The 22,436-nt window shown below is 42.2% G+C and overlaps 1 protein-coding gene across 2 annotated transcripts; it reads left to right on the top strand.

Annotated features, from left to right (window-relative positions):
• Positions 1-9: 9 nt before the first annotated feature.
• On the top strand, positions 10-22,201 carry OGFOD1 (2-oxoglutarate and iron dependent oxygenase domain containing 1). 2 transcript variants are annotated; one of them, XM_047835977.1, is made up of 13 exons: positions 10-223; positions 1,875-2,020; positions 5,826-5,872; positions 9,012-9,112; positions 12,612-12,728; positions 13,305-13,396; positions 13,605-13,733; positions 14,014-14,127; positions 15,568-15,647; positions 15,914-16,227; positions 20,550-20,672; positions 21,170-21,228; positions 21,733-22,201. In XM_047835977.1, exons 1-13 carry the CDS (start codon positions 70-72, stop codon positions 21,892-21,894), a joined length of 1,638 nt encoding a protein of 545 aa, XP_047691933.1. In that variant the 5' UTR covers positions 10-69; the 3' UTR covers positions 21,895-22,201. The 2 variants fall into 2 exon arrangements, with proteins under 2 accessions (XP_047691933.1, XP_047691934.1); XM_047835978.1 differs by lacking the exon at positions 5,826-5,872 and having other exon boundaries at positions 86-223.
• The last annotated feature ends 235 nt before the right edge of the window (positions 22,202-22,436 follow it).

Genomic DNA, 22,436 nt, shown 5'->3' with positions numbered 1-22,436 from the left:
GAATTGCAGTCCGCCCAGGAAAGTATAGCTGCTTGATCAGTGTGGCGTGGGTCTGTAGCTTAAGAGAAGATGAATGGGAAACGGCCAGCTGAGCCGGGCCCCGGCCGTGCGGGGAAAAAGGGAAAGAAGGAGGTGATAGCGGAGTTTTCGGATGCTGTCACGGAAGAAACCTTGAAAAAGCAGGTGTCTGAGGCCTGGAGCCGCAGGACGCCGTTCCGTCACGGTAACCGAGTGCTGTGAAGGGGGAGCTGCCGCGCGGGGTCTGGGGGCCTCTGAAAGTCCTGCCACTCGAGCCGAGCCCTGGGCAGCGGGGCCACAAGGGAAGAGTCTCTTGGAGACAGTATGACTTTGGCCACCTCTGACTCTCCTGCTATCCTCTATCATCCCAAGTTCGGTTCGGATTTAGAAATCTGAGAAGAGGAAGAAACGTAGGCCCGAGAGTTTTGGGAAGCAGAGGGCATGCAAGTTCGTAGTTCCTCCGAGGGCAATGATCGCTCATCCCAAAATAGCGTAGCCAGAGCATTTGTTGTGAGCTGCCAGATAGTTGGCACCTGCGCTTAATCGTTTTCACACGCCTATAGGTCGACTGCGTGACTTATGAAAGCAAACAAGTGTTGAGCAAGGGGAGGAACCCACCTTGAACGATTCCAGCCTCAGCCTCAGATACCACCTTAGGGGATAAGAATTCTGCTTAATGCATCATGCTTTCCCTTCTAGAGATTGCCATGATTTTGCTTTCAGTTGTTAAGTACTTTAAAGAGGTGAGTCCTGGGTGTCTGGATGCACATAGAAAGTGATAGCTCTATACACGCAGGGACTTGTCAATATCCTAGGCTGCAGGATGGAAATAGGAATAGTGTCTACCACAGCTTGCTGAAGAGATGAAGTGAAGTCGTGCGTCTACAGCATCACTGTGTTTGGCACGTGGTCGGTCGTGGTGGTGGTGACTATTATTAGAAGCAGTGGGTAAAATGTTGAGCTAGAAATCAAGGCATCGGAAAGTTATGCTTGAACTGATTAAAAAAAAAAAAAAAGAATGTTGTAACTTCCTCCAACAGTAACTTGGGGAAAGAAAAAGTAGGGTCAATGAAAAATCACCAGCCGCAATTGTTATTGTCACTTTTTAAAAATGTATATATTTTGAGAGAGCAAGCACAAGTGGGGGGGGGGAGAGAGAGAGAGAGAGAGAGAGAGAGAGAGAGAGAGAGAGAGAGAGAGTCCCAAGCAGGCTCAGCACTGTCCAGCGCAGAGCTGGACTTGGGGTGGGATCCCACCAACTGTGGAGCTGAGCTGCTATTCTCGTTTTTTTTTTTTAATTTGCTACTCTCATTTTAAGTGTGGGGGAAATCAGTAAAGAATCAAATATATTCAGTTCAATAGCTAATCTTTGAACTAAAACAGAAACGAAAACAAAAAAGCGGGTAGCCTGGGTGGCTCAGTGGGTTAAGCGTCAGATGTCGGCTCAGGTCATGATCTCGCAGTTTATGAGTTTGAGCCCCGCTTTGGGGTTGCTGCTGTAAGCACAGAGCCCTCTTTGGATTCTCTGTCCCCCTCTCTTTCTGCCTCTCCACTGCTCACTCTCTCTCAAAAATAAGTAAACATTTTTTTAAAACTCAGAAAGGAGTACGAACCTTACTGATATCACCTGTACTCCTTTTAAGAATTAGTATTTTAAGAACAATATTTTTTAAAAGTAGCATTGAATGCGTAAAGAAAAAAGAGAGAGCTTATAATTCTTCCTCCAAATCTTAGACTTTACTTACTTGATTTCTGAGAATTCACAACCATTCCCTTTTGTATTCTCTCGCTATACCACTTGGGGGTCAAAAATATAAAAGGAGAAAAAGCCACAAGTAATGTTTTCCTTCCAACAGAGGCCATTGTCATGGACATGGAACCCTTTCTTCACTGCGTGATCCCAGACTTCATCCAAAGCCAAAACTTTTTGGAAGGGCTTCAGAAGGAACTTTTGAACTTGGACTTCCATGAAAAGTATAACGATTTATATAAGTTCCAGCAGGTATTTATGTCCCTTTCACTCTTCCACTTCAGAAATTAATTGACCACAAAGCCATTCATTACCTTTGGACTTGAAGTTTTAGATTGGGTTTGCCTTGGAGGGTCCTTGCCTTGACATTGTAAGAAGCATTCATTGATTTCACATAAGCTTACTGAGTGTTAACAATGTATTAGGTGCTATAATTATTGCGTGGGACTCTCTGACAGTCTCTGCCCCGTAAGACTTCAAAATCTAAAATAGGAGAAGTGATAACGATGGCAACAGATAGTCAAGAAATACAGTAAGCCAGTAAGTTAAGTACATTATAAACAAAGGGGATCAGGTACATTTTGGGGATTGATATGCTAAAGAGAACTGTATGTTGGAAAATAATAACCATTTAAATTTTTGAGTTCATGTCTGTATTTTAGGTGGCATGATGTATTGCAGCATGTTGCTCACTGCAGAATGTCCAAGGAGAGTTAGGTCTATTCCTTTTTTTGGTGGACGGTTTAATTTGGCAGGAAAGACCATGTCAAAATCATGGCTGGATTTTCTACTCTTAGAAGACAGGGCCTAGTCTAGGTATGGAAATCTAGATCATTGGTTTCCCCAGTTTTGGGGGGAATATCTTTTTAGTACATGGTGTACATCACTCTTAGAAATCCTTTATAAAACTTCATGGACATCAACCCTCAAGAATCACAGGATAAAATGAAAAAGATGAAGACCTATTTTGTTTTCTTTGCATTTACCCTTTGATTCCTCTTTATCTGGGATAAGAGAGTAAATAACAGGATTTCTCTCTCTTTTATTCTTTTGCACTAGAGCTGATTGTGTCCCCCAATATGTCTATCTTTGGGCCTTACACATATGATTGAATTAACCACATGATGAAATACACAATATAACTCTTAATAATTCAGGAAATCCAGTTAATATTAAGCTTTTATCCTTAGTAAAGTTACATAGGTTAATTAAAACCACAATGATCTGCCTTTGTAATTATTATCAACTTCAATCACAATAAATCTCTGTTAGATTTAGGGCCATATGCATCTCTGATTACTAAAATTGAGAAATAAAGCTGGTTGTTACTTAATGCAGTTTGGTGGATGAAAATACTTCTAACTGTAAAGTCAGTGAGTGGGAAAATAATAAAAAGGTCCCTGGGTAATGAGGAGGGGAATAAAAGATAACTTTAGATCACATGGGTGTTTGATGGAACTCTACTGGGCTGTGAATAATATTTACTATGCTCACTTTGGGACTGAACTTCTTCATCCTAAGACAGTAAATATAAAACCTGCTTTCAGTCTTCTGTCCCTTCAGACTTTGTATCCCCTTTGCTTGTGCTGTGAATTGCCTTAATTGAGTCTATGATACCTTCCAGCCTTCCTAACAGTATGTCATTAAGAGTTGCCTGATATTCTGTATATTTCAGAACAAACATTATTGAGTGCATGCTTTATGCCATGCTAAGTACTTTATTAATTCATTAAATCCTCAGTCCTATGAAGGAGGTACATTACTATTCCTCTTTTACAGATGAGGGGACTCCATCAGTTTTCCTTCTCTTCCGGATTGTTCCCTTTGACATATAAAAGAAAGATGTTAAGAAAAAAGTGCTCTTGACCTGACTTTGCCCTTCAACCACCACCCTATTCCTCTGCTCCTCTTTTTTTTTTTTTTTTTTTTAATTTTTTAGAGAGAATCTCAAACAGGCTCCATGCTCAGTGCAGAGGCCAGCATGGGGCTCGATCCCGTGACCCTGGGATCATGACCTGAGCCTAAATCAAGAGTTGGACTAGTGAGCCACACAGGCGCCCCTCTCTGCTCCTCTTGACAGTAGAGTCCCTTATAAGGTGTCTGTACTTTTCTTAAATATGTCTTCTCCCATTCTCTGTTAAGCCCACTTTTCTTCAGCCTTTCACCTACAACTCCACTGCAGCTGCACTTGTCAAGCTCACTCTCGACTTCTTCTACGTTAGTAAGTCCAGTCAGTCATCAGTTTTGAGGCCTCATTTTACTCCACCTCCCAGCAGCACTGGAGCTACTGTGTTACTCCTTTCTCCTGGAGACATTTTCACTTTACTGTCCGGATGCCTTGGGGCTTCCTGCTACCTCCCTGGCAAGTCCTTGGTTTCTTTTGGTAGGCTTTCCTTTTGTACCTGAATTCTCAATGATGGAGTACTTTAGGGCTTTGCCCTTGGGCCATTTCCAGGGAGACCCTCGCTTTGCCTCTACTCTTGGATATCTGTTCAGTGTCTCACACCTAAGTCCAAAACTAAACGCCTGATCTTCTCCCCCTAAATCTGTTCCACCTGCAATTTTACCCGTCCCAGTTAATGGCAACTCGATCTTTCCAAGGGACCAGGCTTAAAAACCTTAAGGTCCTCTCTCCCCTCATACCCAGTTTGTCAGGAAATTCTGCAGTCTCTATCTTAAAGCCTATCCAGAAAAACCCACTTCTTTCCATTCCAGTGCCAATAGCCGACACCTGGCCCAAGCCATCTTTGTCTCTCATCAGGATTATTCTATCAGTCTATTAACCAGTCTCCCTGCTTTTACCCTTGCCCAGCTCCACAGTCATAGCCGTTGTGTTATTTTAAAACAACAGTGGACCCAAAAGAATTGAAGACACGTTCACATAAAACTAGTGATCGTAGCAGCATTATTCGGAATATCCAAAAAGTGGAATCAACCCAAATGTCCATCACCTGACAAATGGACAATGAGTGTGGTCTGTCCACACAATGGAATATTATTCAGCCAGAAAAAGGTATGACGTAGTAATGCTGCTGTAACATGGAGGAGAGGAGGAGACTTGGAAATGTGCTGAGAGAAGCCAGCCACGCAAGGCCACAGACTGTAGGATTCCGTCCATATGGAATGTCCGGAATAGGCAAATCTATGTAGAGAGGCAGAATGTAGATTAGCAGTGGCCAGGAACTTGGGGGAGAAGGGTATGTGCAGTGACCACCTGATGGGTACGGGGTTTCTTTTTGAGGTGATAATAAATGTTCTGGAACCAACAGTGGTGGTTGCACAACATGGTGAATAAACTAAAATCCACCGTATTACACACTTCCAGATGGTTAAGATGGTAAATTTTATGTTACATGAATTTTATCCCAATTTTTAGCAATTTAAGTGGGATCCCAATACTCCCTTGCTCAAAAATTCCCATGGTTCCTCATTTCTTTGTCAGAAAGCCAAAGTGCTTAGAACAGCTCTAAGGTGACCCCTTACCTCCGTGGCCTCATCTCCTACCACTCTCCCCCGTACTCTCTCTGCTCCAGCCACATAGTCTCCTTGGATTTCTTGACTAGGAAATGCTTCACACTGAGGACCTTGAATCCTCTGTGCCTAGGTATTCCCTTGGACTGTTTCCCAACCTCCTTCAAGGCTATGCATCCCTCAGCGAGGTCTAGCCTGGCCACCGTGTTTGTACTTGGAAGCCCTTCCCCATCTTGAGCATGCCTACTCCCTCATACCCTGCTGGTTTTCCCCGCGCATTTGTCCCCTTCTTTCATACTGACCACTGTATTTGTATGTTTATTGTCTGTCTCCCTCAAAAATAACATAAGCTCCACTGTCACAAGTGTTTAAGTATTTGTTGAATAAGTCACAGGGGGGTTAAGGAAGTCGCCCGAGTCGCAGAGCCGCCACGTGGAGAGACCATGCATCAAACCCAGGCAGTCTGGCTTCAGGGCTGGGCTGTTACCCACAATGCTATGCCACCAGGGCACTCACTGAACTGCTTTCCTCTGTGTGTCTTATATATGAAGGAAATCTTTTTTTTTTCCTCTTTTTTATGATCAAGTCTGATGATTTGAAGAAGAGAAGAGAGCCTCACATCTGTGCTTTAAGGTAAACAACTGGTGCTATTTGTCAGGTGCGGGAAGTATTATATAATAACACTTTTGTAGAGGAGGAAACAGACTGAGAGATGAAGTAAGTTCTTCAAGGCTTCCTAGATGAAAACTGAGGGAGCTCAGATACAAGCTCAAATCAGTCTGATTCCAGGGCCCAGTTTCTCAGTGATAAAATGTTCAACCTTGTTAGTAATCAAGGAGACACTGCAGGAAGCATTTTTCACCTATTAAGTTGGCAAATATTCAAAACCCCAGTGTTGACAGTCGTTTAGACCCCTTTATGCACTGCTGCCGACTTTCTTAGATGATGGTTTTGAAAGATGTATCAAAACCCTAAAAATTATGCTTATTATTTTGTAGTGTAAGTCCACTTGTGAGAACTTATCCCAAGAAAATAATTAAGGATGAGCTCAAAAATTCCATAGAAGATTATGTGTTGTAATGTTGTTTAAAATAATGAAAAACTGGGGCGCCTGGGTGGCTCAGTCGGTTAGGCGTCCGACTTCAGCTCAGGTCACGATCTCGCGGTCCGTGAGTTCAAGCCCCGCGTCGGGCTCTGGGCTGATGGCTCAGAGCCTGGAGCCTGCTTCCGATTCTGTGTCTCCCTCTCTCTCTGCCCCTCCCCCGTTCGTGCTCTGTCTCTCTCTGTCTCAAAAAAAAAAAAAAAAAAAGGTTAAAAAAAAAATTTTAAAGTGCATGTTTAATAAATAAATAAATAAAATAATGAAAAACTGTATACAAATTAAATGGCCACGCACTGAGATTTACATAGTTAATGGCACAAATGTAAAGTGGAAAACTCTACAGCTGTTGGCTATGACATATGTGAATTTTAACATGCAAGTATGATAAAGTTAAACCCTATTTCACCAATTCTAAGATACATTTTCTTTTTTCCCATTTTAGCACTGCTGAGATCCAGTGTCTCACAAATTACAATGATGTCCTAGTTTAATTGGCAACATTTTTTTAAGTGAAATGTAAAATAATACTACTTCTTACAGACAAAGGCATATTAGAGTCAATGAAATACACTTGTCAAAAGAAAAGATGTTAAAACAATACACACAGTGTGAATGATCTTAAGAAAGTTATATATTTGGCTGTGTGTATACCAACGGAACGGCAGAAGAATGGGACGTTTAAATCTGGCTAGTAGGATTTCAGATTTTTTTTAACAGTTTTTTTTTTACTTCTGGAGTGTTTTTTTCCCCAAGTTTTGCTGCAATAAACACATGTTACTTTGGCGGGGGGGTGTTGTTTTGTTTTTTAAGTTTATTTGAGAGAGAGTGCATGTGCACACTATTTGGGGAGGGGCAGAGAGAGAGGGAAAGAGAATCCCACGTAGGCTCCATGCTGTCAGCAGTGAGGTGGGGGGAGAGCCCAACATGGAGCTCGAACCATGAGATTATGACCTGAGCCAAAATAAAGAGTCAAGGACACTTAACAAGCGCCCCTTAGCACGTGTTACTTTGTAATAACTTTTTCATCTATACAGAATTTCTATATATGATGGCAGTCTGCACAGATTGTTATTTCTTCCAAATCCTGAACTATTGCTTATGTATTAATTGTAACTCATAACATTTCATATTTATTTAGACCTTTCATTGTTCCAAAGAGAGGTGATCGCGCTTTAAGGCATTATTATCTCATTAGCTCACAGCATGCCTCTGGTAAGCATTTCCTATGGGACCGAGGTTCCATTCTATACACACAGGGTAACAGCTGGATGGTGTGTGAGAGACAGCAGTCCTTGGTCTTTATAGAAAGGTGACCTTTATCTTTCCCGGTTGGATTCTGCAATTTCTCTCTTAAATACAATTAACAAGTGAGAATAATGACAGAAAATAACCCTGTCCTCGTGACACCCTCACAGAGTGACTAGAGGAAGGGCTTTTTATGGAATAAACTTGAGGAAGCCAATGTTACCAGTAAAAGAAGGATTTAAGGCTTTGGTAATAGTTGTTTAAAGCATCAAGACTTTGCAGAAATGTTTGCCACCCACATCTCAAGCCTGGTTCAGCACTTTGCTCTGCTGGCTCATTCCATGTAATTTGCAACTGTTTTTAAAGTTATGTGGCACTTCTGGGTGAACTAACGTAGCACAGTAGTTTACAGAAATTTTTTGGTTTGGTAATGTATAGTGCAGAAGAGGTACTCAGTATTAAAATCTCAGATCAGCCTGAAGACTTGATATTTAGGAATAGCACAATTGCATTTGGTGGGAATTTCAATTGTGTACATCTGGACTTAGAGGATCCCCAAAATATTGTCTGTGTGTGCAAAATGTGAACTAATGTAAATCCTTTCAAAATGATATAAATTCATCGAGATTAACAGAATTTCAAAGTTGATCAGCTGAATGAGTTATAAATTGTATTAAAGAGATTTCTGTACAAAGAACCACATTAGATGGTAAAAGGAAATGGTCAGCATCTTTTAGTGGTATCCTGCTAGCATCAGAACCTCTTTGAAAGGGACACCTGGGTGGCTTGGTTGGTTAAGCACCTGACTTTGGCTCAGGTCATGATCTCACAGCTCGGGAGTTCGAGCCCTGCGTCAGGCTCTGCTGACAACTCAGAGCCTAGAGCCTGCTTCAGATTCTGTGTCTCTGTATCTCTGCCCCTCTCCCATTCTCTCTTTCTCTCTCTGTCTCTCAAAAGTAAACATTAAAAAATAAATTAAAAAAAAAGAACTTCTATGAAAGATTTTCCTGAGTGCCACATAGTTAGCATAATATAGACTGTTATTGCAACTTAAAGTTTTTAATCTACAACAGTGTCACCTAAGTGGTCATTAAACAGTGGAGTCAGTTTTAGTGCTGAAGAACATATCTAAAAATCAGTAACCTCGGAATGGAACATCAGTGCAATAAATTATGACAGACACCAAATCACTGCCATGATAGGGCATGCCATAAATTTAAGAGGAAGAAAGTAAAATGAAACAGAGAAAAAAAGATTACAGTAGATAGATTAGTATTTATTTCTCTTTATTTCAGTTCCAAGTCCTAAACTGTGCAAGTTTAAAGTAAAGAATAAACCGCAGCCTCCAGGAAAAAGTAGTTGTGGCCTAGATCCAAATGGAGGCCTCACTGCAGCCTAACAAGTGATCTTTGTTTACATTTCTAGGAAAGTTCTGTTTGAAGATTTCCGGACTTGGCTTGCTGACATTTCCAAGATTGACCTGGAATCAACTATTGACATGTCCTGTGCTAAATATGAATTCTCTGGTAAGCAAGATAAAGCCCTTGACATCTGGAAGTCTTAAAGGCTTTAACTAACAGTGGCAAGAAGATAGCACCAGTGTGCCCGAATCCTGGGCTGCGTGTCCCCGCATAGCATTAGAATCTGCTCAGTAAGGAACACTTGACCGGCTCATATACCGAAACGCCCACCTTCCTGGAAGGTATAATAAGGCAGGGGTTGTCTTTGGTGGAAATATGAAAACTGTTGACCATATTTTCCGGAAAATGCTGACATTGCACATGCACACCCGCTTTGTGTACAGTATCAGGAAACTCAAGAGGTGATGTTGTAAATTCTACTCGTAGAACCACATTCTTAAGGGAAAAAACCTCAATATAGAAGGATACAGCGTAAACCTTGACAGTCCCCTTCCCTTTCTTTTTGTCCCCCATCTCTTCAGAGGGATCCATTGTCACCAGTTCCCTTTGGGAGCATGTAAATGTCTTTTTGAAAACATGTTTGGTTTTTTGTCTACAAGAAAAAGCATTTCGTTTTGTGTTCCTGAGTCCAGTTTTGATTTGGGTTTACTCTCACACAATATAAAGTATAATTGGGGGAAGTGTAAATTGGTAGCAACTTTTTGAGGGTAACTGAGTAGTACACAGGAAGAGTCCTATCATACGCCCTTTTTAAAAAAAAAAAAACTTTTTATTTTCAACTGAAATAACTTCAAACTTCTAGAAAAGTGGCAAGCATAGTACAAATAACGTATTTCCTGTTGGACTTGGTTGCCGTTCTGCCCCATGACCCCCAAGTGATTCCTACAACAAGGACATTCTCCTGTATGATAATGATAAACCATCAAAATCAGGAAGTTGAGATTAATCCATGATTCCCATCTAATCCTCAGGCTCCATTCAAGTTCTATTATTTGGTCCTTGATTGCAAAAGGATCTAGGGGCGCCTGGGTGGCTCAGTCACTCGAAATGGCCGACTTCGGCTCAGGTCATGATCTCACAGTTCGTGAGTTCAAGCCCCGCATCAGGCTCTCTGCTGTCACCCGGAGCCTGCTTCAGATCCTCTGTCCCCCTGTCTCTCTCTGCACCTCCCATGCTCGCTCCCTCTCAAAAATAAATAAAAAATAAATACGTGTTCAAAGGATCCCGTCCAGGATTGCGATGTGCATGTAGTTGTCATGCCTGTTTGGACTCCCTCAGTCTTTCCTTGACTTTCATTGTCTTAATGCTTCTGAAGGTTTACAGAGGAGTCATTTTGTAAAACTTCCCTCAGTTTGAGTTTGTCTGATGCTTCCTCATGATTAGATTCAAGCCATGTGTTTTTGGTAGGAATATTACAAAATTAATTATGTGGGTTTTTTTTTTTGTTTTGTTTTGTTTTGTTTTTACTGCATCTTCTCAAGTGGTATGTGGTTTCTGTGTGTCATAGTATAGTGATACTAACTCTGATTACTTAATTAAGGTGGTGGCTAATGTCAGGTTTTTCTTTTTTTTTTTTTAATTAAAAAAATTTTTTTAATGTTTGTTTGTTTTTGAGAGAGAGACAGAGCACAAGTGGGGAAGGGGCAGAGAGACGGAGACACGGAATCTGAAGCAGGCTCCAGTCTCTGAGCTGTCAGCATGGATCCCAACATGGGGCTCAAACCCACAAACCACAAGATCATGACCTGAGCTAAAGTTGGACGCTTAACCGACTGAGCCACCCAGGTGCCCCAGCATCCTCTGATATTTCTTGCTGGTTGCCAAACGGGGATATTTTTCAATAAAAAATCATTTATTTTACATTTATTAGTTATTCTACTGTAAAGGAAACATCCCCCTTTTCCCATTTATTTATTCATGTATTTATGTCGGTGTGGATTTATGGATTACTGCTTATGTAACGGGCTATAAGCAGTTGCTGTCATTATACTGATGCTCATATTGTCCCTGATTTGATCAAGGGGAGCTCCTTTAAACTGACTTCAGGTCCTTTTGATGTGTCCCCATCATTCTTAATATATCTTACTTTCTAGCAAAACAAAATTTTCCAGGCTTATCTTACATTTCCCCTGCTCTAGATCCAGAGTTGGCCATTCTTCCAAAGAACCCTAGGTCCTTTCAGTGAAGAATGATGCTTAAAAATCAAGAGCTGGGTGGCTCAGTCAGTTAAGCATCTGACTTCAGCTCAGGTCATGATCTCACAGTTCACGAGTTGGAGCTCCACATCTACTACTGTCAGTGCAGAGTCCACTTCAGATCCTCTGTCTCCCTCTCTCTCTCTACCTCTCTCTCTCTCAAAAATAAATGAACATTAAAAAAGAAAAAAATCAAGGGGTGCTTGGGTGGCTCAGTCAGTTGAGCGTCCAACTTTGGCTCAGGTCGTGATCTCACAGCTTGTGAGTTCGAGCCCCGTATTGGGCTCTGTGCTGACAGCTCAGAGCCTGGAGCCTGCTTCAGATTCTGTGTCTCCCTCTCTCTCTGCCCCTAACCCACTCGCATTCTGTCTCTGTCTCTCTCAAAAATAAATAAACATTAAAAAAAAAATTTGTTTAAATCAAGATCTGGACTGTAGGTGTTTTTGCTAGTAGGGTGTCACCACTCCCAGGCCTTTCAGTGGAAAAGAGGCAGCAAACACATATGCACATATACACACACATGTGCACACACGTGCATTTACACTTTTGTATGTTTCAACATCTAGAAATATGTAGATATCTAAATATCTATATAAACATCTACATATATAGGAAGCTCAATTCACGTTGATTCCTGCAGTTGCAATTCAACACTTTAGGTTTATCCCAGATTTTGCCATTTCCGTATTTGTAATTTCCTACCTCAGCAGTAAGAACCATGGATTCCATTATCTTCAATAGATTTGTTTATCAATCGATCATGATCCCTCCATGTGTGAACAGTCTCAGTTCACCATAGCATGCCTTCCCTCCCCTGCCCTACACAGATGCCTGCCTTGCTCAGTTCCACCAAATGGCCCTTAGAAGTTTTAGCTCAAGAAATAAATGGGAATCAGTACCAAAAGGTCTATGTACAGTGATGTTCATTAAGGCAAATGGAGGCAACTCAATTAACAAGTGGAAGATTAGTTAAAGGGGAAGGAAGATAATTCATAACCCATATGGTATACTACGTGGCCATTAAAAAGCATGACAGGGGTGTATACTGATGTGGACACTTACCACATAATAAAAAGGCCACAAAATAACCACTGTAGGATACTGTTTTTTTAAAAGCAAATATATGTAGGAAAAATACTGGAAGAATACAGGCAAAAATACTGTTAGCGATTCTCTCTGGGGTCTGTCCCTATATGTGCCCTTCAGTGCTTTTGGAGTCCCCCTTGTTGCCCGTTTTATGTCTCCAATTATAAACCAGGAGAATAAGTGTCATTTTACAGCTGGAGAGTTCACATTACAGATGAGTATCAAATGGACTGATATTAAATGCTGGATCCAATCAGCTCCAGCTGCTCCTGGAGCTGCTCCTTGCGGTGCGGGACGTTAAAGTGTGCTTTGCACTGTTGCAGATGCCCTCCTCTGCCACGACGACGAGCTGGAAGGGCGCCGGATCGCCTTCATTCTTTACCTGGTTCCTCCCTGGGACAGGAGTTTGGGGGGCACCCTGGACCTGTACAACGTTGATGGTAAGACAAGTGCATGCTCCTCGGCACTAGCCACTTCTGAGTTCTTACATACAACATGTGTACTCATCTAAGGAGGCGGAAGCCATTCAGTGGGGTGACAACCGCAGGGGAAGGGATGTCGGCCCTGACAGCTGCCTCTAAGTTGTGCTTCAAGTCGTCATTACTCCAGAGATAGAGTCCATTAACAGGACTCGGCAGACCCTACTTCTGAATACTGACCGCGGAAAGGTAGAGTGCGTGTACATTCGCCTGGCACCGTCGGTCTGCTAGGGTGAATCCATCTGACAGGAAGCCAGGGCTTTTCTAAGGACCGACACCAAATGTTGACTCTGGAAAACTTTCTGAATTTATTCCAGCTCTCATCAATAATAGAGGGATGGCGTAGTGAGAACAGATATCACCCAGCAGAACCAGCAAGTATGAGGGAGACAGATGGAAGGAGGTGGTGGTTTGGGATCTGCAGGGTACGTCTAGTTCCCCCTAGAAATCTGAGAATTGTCGGAGTGAAACAAGGCGGCCTGGAATTGGTTAACGATAACGAAACCACATTTGTGGTTGTTTTCTCTCCTGGTGCAGAACACTTTCAGCCGAAGCAGATTGTCAAGTCTCTTATCCCTTCATGGAACACACTGGTTTTCTTTGAAGTGTCTCCAGTATCCTTTCACCAGGTAACGGTTGTAAACCACAAATATATAGAATGTAAGGATCACACTTTTTAGTTCCCCGTTAACAAAATGTGACAGCTTCCCGATGGACCCCTGTGGCCAGATAGTGCCCATATCTGTTGTGATGGATCTGGAAGTCAGTGCACCCTGGCTGGTGACCTTCCCTCTTATCTGGTGTGTTCATTCATGTGCTGCTGGCCTTTCTTTTCAGGTGTCTGAAGTCCTGTCTGAAGAAAAGTCACGTTTGTCTATAAGCGGCTGGTTTCATGGTCCTTCACTGACCAGACCCCCCAACTACTTTGAACCACTTGTACCTCGGAGCCCGCACATTCCACAAGATGTAAGGATAAATGCCGGTTGTCGGGCCTCTTCTCTAGAAGCTGTAGCATGTCGTTTGTTTTCCTGGTAATGAAACTAGACTTTACGTTTGCTCTTCCACTCTTCTTGGATAAACTTTTGATAGTATCTTTTCTCAGGCAGAGTTTTCTGGCACTTTTATATGTAACAAGGAGGAAATTATAGAGTGAGGATTTGCATATATTTTACTGTTATGAAATGACATAAGTGCAAAAGCAATAAGAACTGTGAACTCATATTTGGCATCTGCTCCTTCTTTTAAGCATGAAATTTTATATGATTGGATCAACCCTACTTATCTGGACATGGATTACCAAGTTCAAATTCAAGAAGAGTTTGAAGAAAGGTCCGAAATCCTCCTAAAGGAGTTCCTTAAGGTAAGCCAGCATATCCTGTCCAGTATATCTTGGGGACATCCTAACAAAATCTCACTGTTATAACAACTTCTGCTTTTGTCTTTCTTCTTGGGTGGGTGCATAGGCATCATTAAAGAAGTTTTTTTGTTTTATTCCTGATTAGAATATTTTTATCACCCTCTTCTTCAAATAAAATATGGAAGCAGTACTAGCAGCCGACATAGGTAGCAGTTGTATGCTTAGTGGGTTAAGAGTCCCTTGGGTGTTCCCCAGTTTTCTAAAATCTTAATGGTGCATACACGCACAGACACACACACACACACACACACACAACTAGCCTCTAGGCTGAGAGGGAGTTGTATGTATTTTCCTTCCTATTCATTTGGTGAATATGGTTCACTATAAGCTCATTGCTTTTAGTAGAGAGATTATTAATTGGTCAACCCCTATTAACGAGCATTTGACAAGGATGAGGTAGCCCATTTCGGTGGCAAGGGAACTACATCAGAAGTCAGAAGGATTCTATGTTCATGTCCTGGCTCTATGGTTTTACTAACCCGAGCAAATCACTAAATCTCTCTGAGCTTCCATTTCATCATCAATTAAACTGCAATAGGACCTGCCTTGCTCGTCTTGAAGAGTTACTGTGAGGGCCACACGAGATGATGGATGCTGGTGTGGTGCTTCACAGTGATCCTGCTCCCCCTGGAAGTGCAGTCCCAAGAGCTGTTCCTCCATGAGAAAGATAAAGGTTGAGATGCTACGTTCTGTCTCTCTCTCTCTCTCTCTCTCTCTCTCTCAGAATTTTAAAGCTGACATTAGCATATTAAGGAATTTGAGAAGCATAGTAAATAAACTTGTTTGACCCCATTTTACTGAGCTTACCTAAATCAGGCTTTGTGATCCTCGTTCCTGTTTTACAGCCGATGGGACTGCAGTGTTGAGAACATTCCTTGGGAAGCTACATTAAACAACTATAGAGAAAGCCTCTTGAGCATATTTCAACAGATTATTCAGCTTCTTGCTCTGTTCGTGGCTTATTTTATTTATAAGGCTGATTAAATAAAAGTGAGGCCTGCAAGAGATTTTTGTTGTAATGACATTGGCTGTTTTGCAGCTTAATTTTTTTCCCCTCATATGTTCTGGATTGAAGTCTGTATTGTGATCTTCATTTTATAAATTCAGGCGACTGAGATGTTGAGCAATTTGACATAAGACCTACAACTACTAAAGGAGATAGTCCAGATTAACACTCAAATCTCTTGGCTAAGGCATGCTGATGATTTATCCAGTCTTTGTTCTGGCTTCACTGTATCAGGCCTGGGGTGGGGGGGTGAGTGTCGGCTGGCCCTTTTAGGAATGAGCCAGAATGATTCTGCAGAGCTGCTCCAGCTGCAAGACCAGGTGTGGGACTACAGGGAGAGTCCCTGACTGTTTTTTTTTTCTGTGCTCCTTTTCCAGCCTGAGAAATTTGCAGAGGTCTGTGAGGCTTTGGAGAAAGGAGATGTGAAATGGAGCAGCCGAGGTCCCCCTAACAAAAGGTAGAACCAAGACATTTGCATTTAGCACCTGCCTGTTGGTCAGCCAGGCTCACCTCCGATAATAGGACATTGGCCCCGGTGGTGTTTCATCCCCACGGCCATCTGGTAGCAGGCCCCGAGAGAACCTCACTGTTAGAACAACTGGTGATTCAGTGAGCTATGCCAAGGTTTAGGCAGCGGGGTACAAAGCTAATGATCGGCTTTTATTCCATGCGTGATATTACGTCTGTGGCTTTGATGAACAACTTGGCATTGCTGCTTTCCAGGTTTTATGAGAAAGCGGAGGAGAGCAAGCTTCCCAACATCCTGAAGGACTGCATGGAATTATTTCGCTCCGAGGCTCTGTTCTTGCTGCTCTCCAACTTCACAGGCCTGAAACTCCACTTCTTGGCCCCTTCAGAGGAAGATGAGGTGGAGGACAAAAAGGAGGGCGAAGGCACCTCTGCAGCTGATCACACTGAAGAAGGGACTAGCCATAGCTCCCCTGGGCCCCAGAGTCCTCAGACGGCCATCAGCCACAGCAGCCAACAGAGCAGTGAACAGACAGACCCAGAGTCAGAGGAAAACGAAGCCAAGAGAGGTAAGCTGTCGATATGATTTGTCCTTGTGTACCATTAAGCACTCACTAGTCAATCATTTATTCACCCAACAAATATTGCTTGCGCATCTGCTCTATGCTAGGCCTGTTTCAGGAACTGGAGGACAGAACAAACAAGGTCTCTGCTTTCCTAGAGCTAATATTCTAGTAGGAGAGGACAAAGATTAAACGTGTACACGAACCACAAGGACACATCAAATAACGATAAGTGCCATGCGGAAAACTTTCGTAGGGTCACATGTGAGGAACGACCGAGTGGCCTCTGAGGTGAATGGGCAGTTGGAAGAGCCTGTCTCAGAAGCTGCTATTTGAGCTCAGATTGGAATAACAAGGATCTATGGGAAGAACATTCTAGATAGGAGGAGCAGCTCGTATGTTTTACTAGGCTAAAGATTTACGAACAGTGGACAGAAATAGGACTGGCTGTGCCCCAAACTACTTTAAAACACAACATCATCAAGGAGAGGAAGGTGAGCAGCTTATGTCTGCTAAGGACCAATAGCAGGCTAAGAAAAACTTGTTTGCATTTGGGCATATGGACAGAGGAAATGATTATTAAAACTAGAGGAAGTCTAGGGGCACCTGACTGGCTCAGTTGAAAGAGCATGCGATTCTTTTTTTTGTTTTGTTTTTAATGTTTATTTTTGAGAGAGAGAGACAGAGTGGGAGCAGGAAAGGGGCAGAGAGAGAGGGAGACACAGAATCCGAAGCAGGCTCCAGGCTCTGAGCCATCAGCACAGAGCCTGATGCAGGGCTCAAACCCACAAACCGCGAGATCATGACCTGAACCGAAGTTGGACACCTAACCGACTAAGCCACCCAAGCACCCCAAGAGCATGCGACTCTTGATCTCAGGGTCCTGAGTTGGAGCCCCATGTTGGCTATGGAGATTACTTTAAAAAAATAAAAAATTTTAAATTTTTTTTAAAAAGTAGAGGAAGTCTTTCATCATCTACAAACAAGATGAAAAAGAGAAAAACATAGGAAATTTAAGAGGGAAGGCTTCTGTGGATTTGGTGACTGAGTAGTTACCAATTCAACATACATGTTTCAGTACCTACTAAACCAGTCGAGAAAATCTGTTTCCCAACTCCTCTCCTCAGCTTTACTCTCCCTGCTTCCGCTCTGATTTCTTGAGAAGGACCCCATGCAGTTAGAAGAGCAAGGACGAGGGAGGGATCGCAATGGAAACAAACCCCACAGTGTGACAGGGAAACCACAAGCATTGTAATGCAGATTCTGTGGCCTCCCAAACGGACTGACTGACCTGTTGCTTTTGTCACCACAGATACTTAGAACACCAGACCCAGGTAGCTTTTCCTGTACTGGTCAATACACAGCACTTTCTTTAATAATTTTTTTTAATGTTTTTTACTTTATTTTTGAGAGTGAGAAAGAGAGAGAGAGCAAGCAGGGGAAGGGCAGAGAGAGGGGTACACAGAATCCAAAGCAGCCTCCAGGCTCTGAACTGTCAGAGCCCGACATGGGGCTCCAACCCATGAACTGTGAGATCATGACCAGAGCTGAAGTCAGATACTTAAGTGACTGAGCCACTCAGGTGCCCCAAGATGGCCTTTAAGATAGAGGTTGGCTTTCCTTGATAATTGAAACTGGCATCTATACTTGGACCCTACAAGGAATCAGGTGAAGATCAGTGGAGCCTCAGGGGCTGTTTAAAAAGGTATTTGTTTACCTCTATTCCTTTTGGTTTCATTTTTATGGGAACCTGCAGCTTAGGAAAAAAAAATCTATATAGGCAGCCAAAAGATGCTTTATTCTATTACCAAGCGTCTACTGTTATGGAAGACCCTGGACCAAAGCAGAGCAGGGAATACAAAAGGTAAACATGAAAAGTAACTGTTTGCAAAGTTTATCATCTTAAAAGGGTGGGCACCAAGCTATAAAGGAGCAGAGTTTTTATATTTTATTAAACTGGCATAAGTTCAAATTAGAGGCTTTATAACTTTAGGATGTTAAATGTAACCCATGTGATAACCAAAGAAAATAGCCATAGAATATACATAAAAGGAAACAAGAAAGTAATTTAAATGTTTCAATGCCAAAAAACCAATTAAGTACAAAAGACAGGAATGCAGGATATGGGGGACAAAAAGCTATAAGGCATTTAGAAAACAGGGGCACCTGGGTCGCTCAGTGGGTTGAGTGTCTCTTGATTTCAGCTCAGGTCATGATCCCAGGGTTATGGGATAAAGCCCCACATTGGGCTCCACACTGAGCATGAGCCTGCTTAAGATTCTCTCTACCTCTGCCCCTCTGCCACATGCTGTCTCTCTCTCTAAAATAAAAATATTTTAAAAATAGCAAAATGACAGAATTAATTCCCTCTTTATTAGTAATTATTATTTTTAAAAATTTGTTTTATTTATTCATCTTGAGAGAGAAAGCACAAGTGAGGGAGGGGCACAGAGAAGGAGAGACAGAATCCCAAGCGGTGTCCGCACCATCAGAGCAGAGCCCGATGCAGCGCTCGAAACTACAAACTGCGAGATTATGACCTGAGCTGAGATCAAGAGTCCGATGCTTAACCAACTATGCCACCTAGGCACCGCTCTATTAGTAATTACTTTAAATATAAATGACTATCAAAAGAAGGAGATTGACAAAGCAGACAGGAACACATGATTCAACTATCTGCTATCAGGGCGCCTCGGGGGCTAAGTCTGTTAAGCATCCAACTTCAGCTCAGGTCATGATCTTGAGGTTCATGAGTTTGATACCCACATGGGGCTCACTGCTGTCAGTGGAGCCCACTTTGGGTCCTCTGTCCCCCTCTCTGCCCCTTCCCTGCTGTCTCTCAAAAATAAATAAACTTTTAAAAATGTTTAAAAAAAAAAAAGAATTTCTTTAAAAAAAAAAATACTGTCTGCTGTCTACAAGGGACCCGCTTGAGATCCCAGAAGCAGAAAAAGATTGAAAATCAAAGGATGGAAAAAGATGTTCCATGCAAGTAGTAACCAAAAGAGAGCAGGAATGGCTATACTAATATCAAATAGACTTTATCTTTATTTTATTTATTTATTTATTTATTTATTTATTTTTTTTTAATTTTAATGTTTATTTTTTATTTGTGTGAGAGAGAGAGCAGGGAAGGGACAGAGAGAAGGAAACACAGAATCTGAAGCAGGCTGCAGGCTCCAAGCTGTCAGCACAGAGCCCGACACGGGGCTCGAACCCACAAACTGCGAGATCATGACCTGAGCCGAAGTCGGATGCCCAACTGACTGAGCCACCCAGGCGCCCCTATCTTTATTTTATTTAAATTTTTAAGATATCATACAAAGTGTCTTCTCTAACCACAACAGGATGAAGTTAAAAAGAAATGAGCTATCAAGCCATGAAAAGATACAGAGGAACCTTAAGTGCTATTACTGAGTGAAAGAAGCCAGTCTGAAAAGGCTACTTATTGTATGATTTCCAACTCTATGACATTCTGGAAAAGGCAGAACTAAGGAGAGAGTCAAATCAGTGGTTGGAAGGCACTAGGAGGAACGAAGGGATGAATTAGGTAGAGCACAGGGGGTTTTATGGCATTAAAACCAATTCTGTCCAATACTGTCATGATGGAGACTCGACATTACTCATTTATCAAGACCAATAGAATGTAGAGCACCAGGAGTGAACCCTAATGTAAACTATGGATTTTAGTTAATAATAATGTGTAGTATCAGCTTGTCAATTGTAACAAGTGAATCACACTGAGACAGGATGTTAATAAAGGAGAAACAGGAGGTAGGACAATCTATTTTTTTTTATTTTTATTTTTTAATGTGTATGTTTGAGAGAGAGCAAGACAGAGCATAAGCAGAGAAGGGGCAGAGAGAGAGGGAGACAGAATCCGAAGCAGGCTCCAGGCTCTGAGCTATCAGCACAGGGCCCAATGTGGGGCCCAAATCCACAAACCGTGAGATCACAAACTGAGCCGAAGTTGGACGCTTAACTGAGCCACCCAGGCACCCCTGCAGTCTGTTTAAAATTATAGTATTTATTCATGTTATAATTTTTTTTTATTTTGGCAGCTAAATATTCTATCTGAAACTAACTGTAAAGAAAGAGAGCATCAACGTCCCCCCCACCAACAGTCAGACATGGTACATTTCTGACAGTCACTGTTAAGGCTAGTTTGGTGGAGTAATAGATCAGAACGATAGGTCAGTAGGTCAGAAATCATTATGGGAATGATTTCGCTTTAGTGCTGGATCATTCCTGCTTACTATTCCCTCACAATCTAGCAGTTGTATCAAGTTATTTTAAATTTTTTCTGGCCTTCTATGGTTTTTTCTTAGACTCAAGTGTTCCCACATGCCAGGGGGAGTTGAGGCGTTGGAAGACTGGTCACTACACTTTGATCCATGACAACAGCAAGACTGAATTTGCCCTGGATTTACTTCTCTACTGTGGCTGTGAAGGTAAGAGTCAGGAAGTAACTTATGGAAACCAGTGAGCTGTTTCCATAAGAGGGGCAGTCTCTCCCGGTGATGCCCTCCACCTGACCCAATTCAGAAGTGATGTACCTTGGCCAGGATCACAGATCACAGAGGCACCCTGTTGGAAGGGATCTTGGGGGTCATGAACTTCAGTCTCCCCAACTCAAAGGATTTCTATCTGTGACTGAGGTATGGGGGATGTGGACCAAAACAGTTTCCCTCCAAGAACCCTCCCGCCCACTCAGATCTACATCTTTTATGTAATTTTCCTTCCAGGTGTATTTTATATTTAATTCTTAGTTTTCACTCCTTATTCGATGTTGGTTGAACAGTAAATTCCGGCTTGTAAGCCATAGAGTTGGTTACCACTAAGGTCCCAGATCCCCCAGTCGTAGAGCAGCCTGGTATGGGCGATGTAAGTAGATGATGGAAGTCTTGTAGGAAAAGCTTTCTGATTGCTGTTTGTCTTCCCTTTTAAGGCTGGGAGCCAGAATATGGCGGCTTTACTTCCTACATTGCCAAAGGTGAAGATGAAGAGGTAAGTTGCTTCTGATAGCAAACTATCCTTCTACTTCTTAAGGAAGCTTTCATTCTTCACACACCCAATTTTTATGACCTTCTGCCAGTGTCCTTAGCTGATAAATGCATGATGGTCTGCCTGGCACTGGTTCTGATTTCTAGTAGTAAGTACTCAGCAAGGAATAAAAATGCCAAAGGGTAATCACTAGGCATTTATTCTAACCTATTGAGAAATTCCATAGAAGTTAAGAGTTGATGGTGCATTCCCATGAAATCTTTGGATATAGTAAGGAATAAACGCAGGAGGTAGAACCTTTCTGGGTATGTATTGGAATAGGGTCCGTTGGGAAATGCCTTGACAGCTAGAGCAACAGCGCCTCCTCGTAAAGGATCTTTTAAAAGATCCCCTGTCACCAGTCTGAGTACATGATGTGAAAACCATCTGTTCCGTGGTGAATCGTTGAGGAAAAGCGTTGAGAATAAGTTCTGTGCTCTGATGTGACACTGTATTCACTTATTTCAGCTGCTAACAGTGAATCCGGAAAACAACTCTTTGGCACTGGTCTACAGAGATAGAGAGACTCTGAAATTTGTCAAGCATATTAACCACCGAAGCCTAGAACAAAAGAAAGCCTTCCCAAATAGAACAGGTTTCTGGGACTTCTCGTTTGTCTATTACGAATGACAGGGCTGAGCCAAGCTGAAGAAAAGAGACCCTTCCTCAGTACTGGGGAGTGCGGAAGAGCTAGGCATCACGCGGAGAGCTACAAGGTGGCCTGTGTGACCGTGTCTTCAAAACTGCGTGGTAGGACTCATCGTTATTGTCTGCAATCTAGGCCTTGAGCTTGGAGCCAGGTATTTCTCTCTTGATAAAAAAAAAAAAAAAAAAAAAAGCTTTTTTGTCTTTTTTTTTTTTTTTTCACATTCAGTTTCTCATTTTCCATATGGACTTCCTTAGTGATTTTTAAAAAGCTTTTGTGTGTGGTAAAATACACACAACATAAAGTGTACCATTCTAACCATTTTTAAGTGTATACTTGAGTGACATTAAGGATATTCACATGGTTGTGCAATTGTCACCACCACCCATCTCCAGAACTTTGCCATCTTCCCAGACTGAAACTGTCCCCACTAAAGAGTAACTCCCCATCCCCCTTCCTAGCCCCTGACAGCCACCATGCCACTTTCAGTCTCTGTCTCCGTTCATACAAGTGGAACAATACAATA

Source organism: Prionailurus viverrinus, chromosome E2 (assembly GCF_022837055.1).
Source record: "Prionailurus viverrinus isolate Anna chromosome E2, UM_Priviv_1.0, whole genome shotgun sequence".
Taxonomy (NCBI): Eukaryota; Metazoa; Chordata; class Mammalia; order Carnivora; family Felidae; genus Prionailurus; species Prionailurus viverrinus.
Note: the sequence above shows the minus strand (reverse complement) of the source record. Positions and strands in the feature narration are given on the sequence as shown.

Excerpts from the sequence above, each read along its gene's own strand:
- OGFOD1 (XM_047835977.1), top strand. The coding sequence starts at position 70 with ATGAATGGGAAACGGCCAGCTGAGCCGGGCCCCGGCCGTGCGGGGAAA. Across the intron at positions 5,873-9,011 it reads CCTCACATCTGTGCTTTAAG|GAAAGTTCTGTTTGAAGATT; the intron begins GTAAACAACTGG and ends TTACATTTCTAG. Across the intron at positions 13,397-13,604 it reads CTCCAGTATCCTTTCACCAG|GTGTCTGAAGTCCTGTCTGA; the intron begins GTAACGGTTGTA and ends CTTTCTTTTCAG.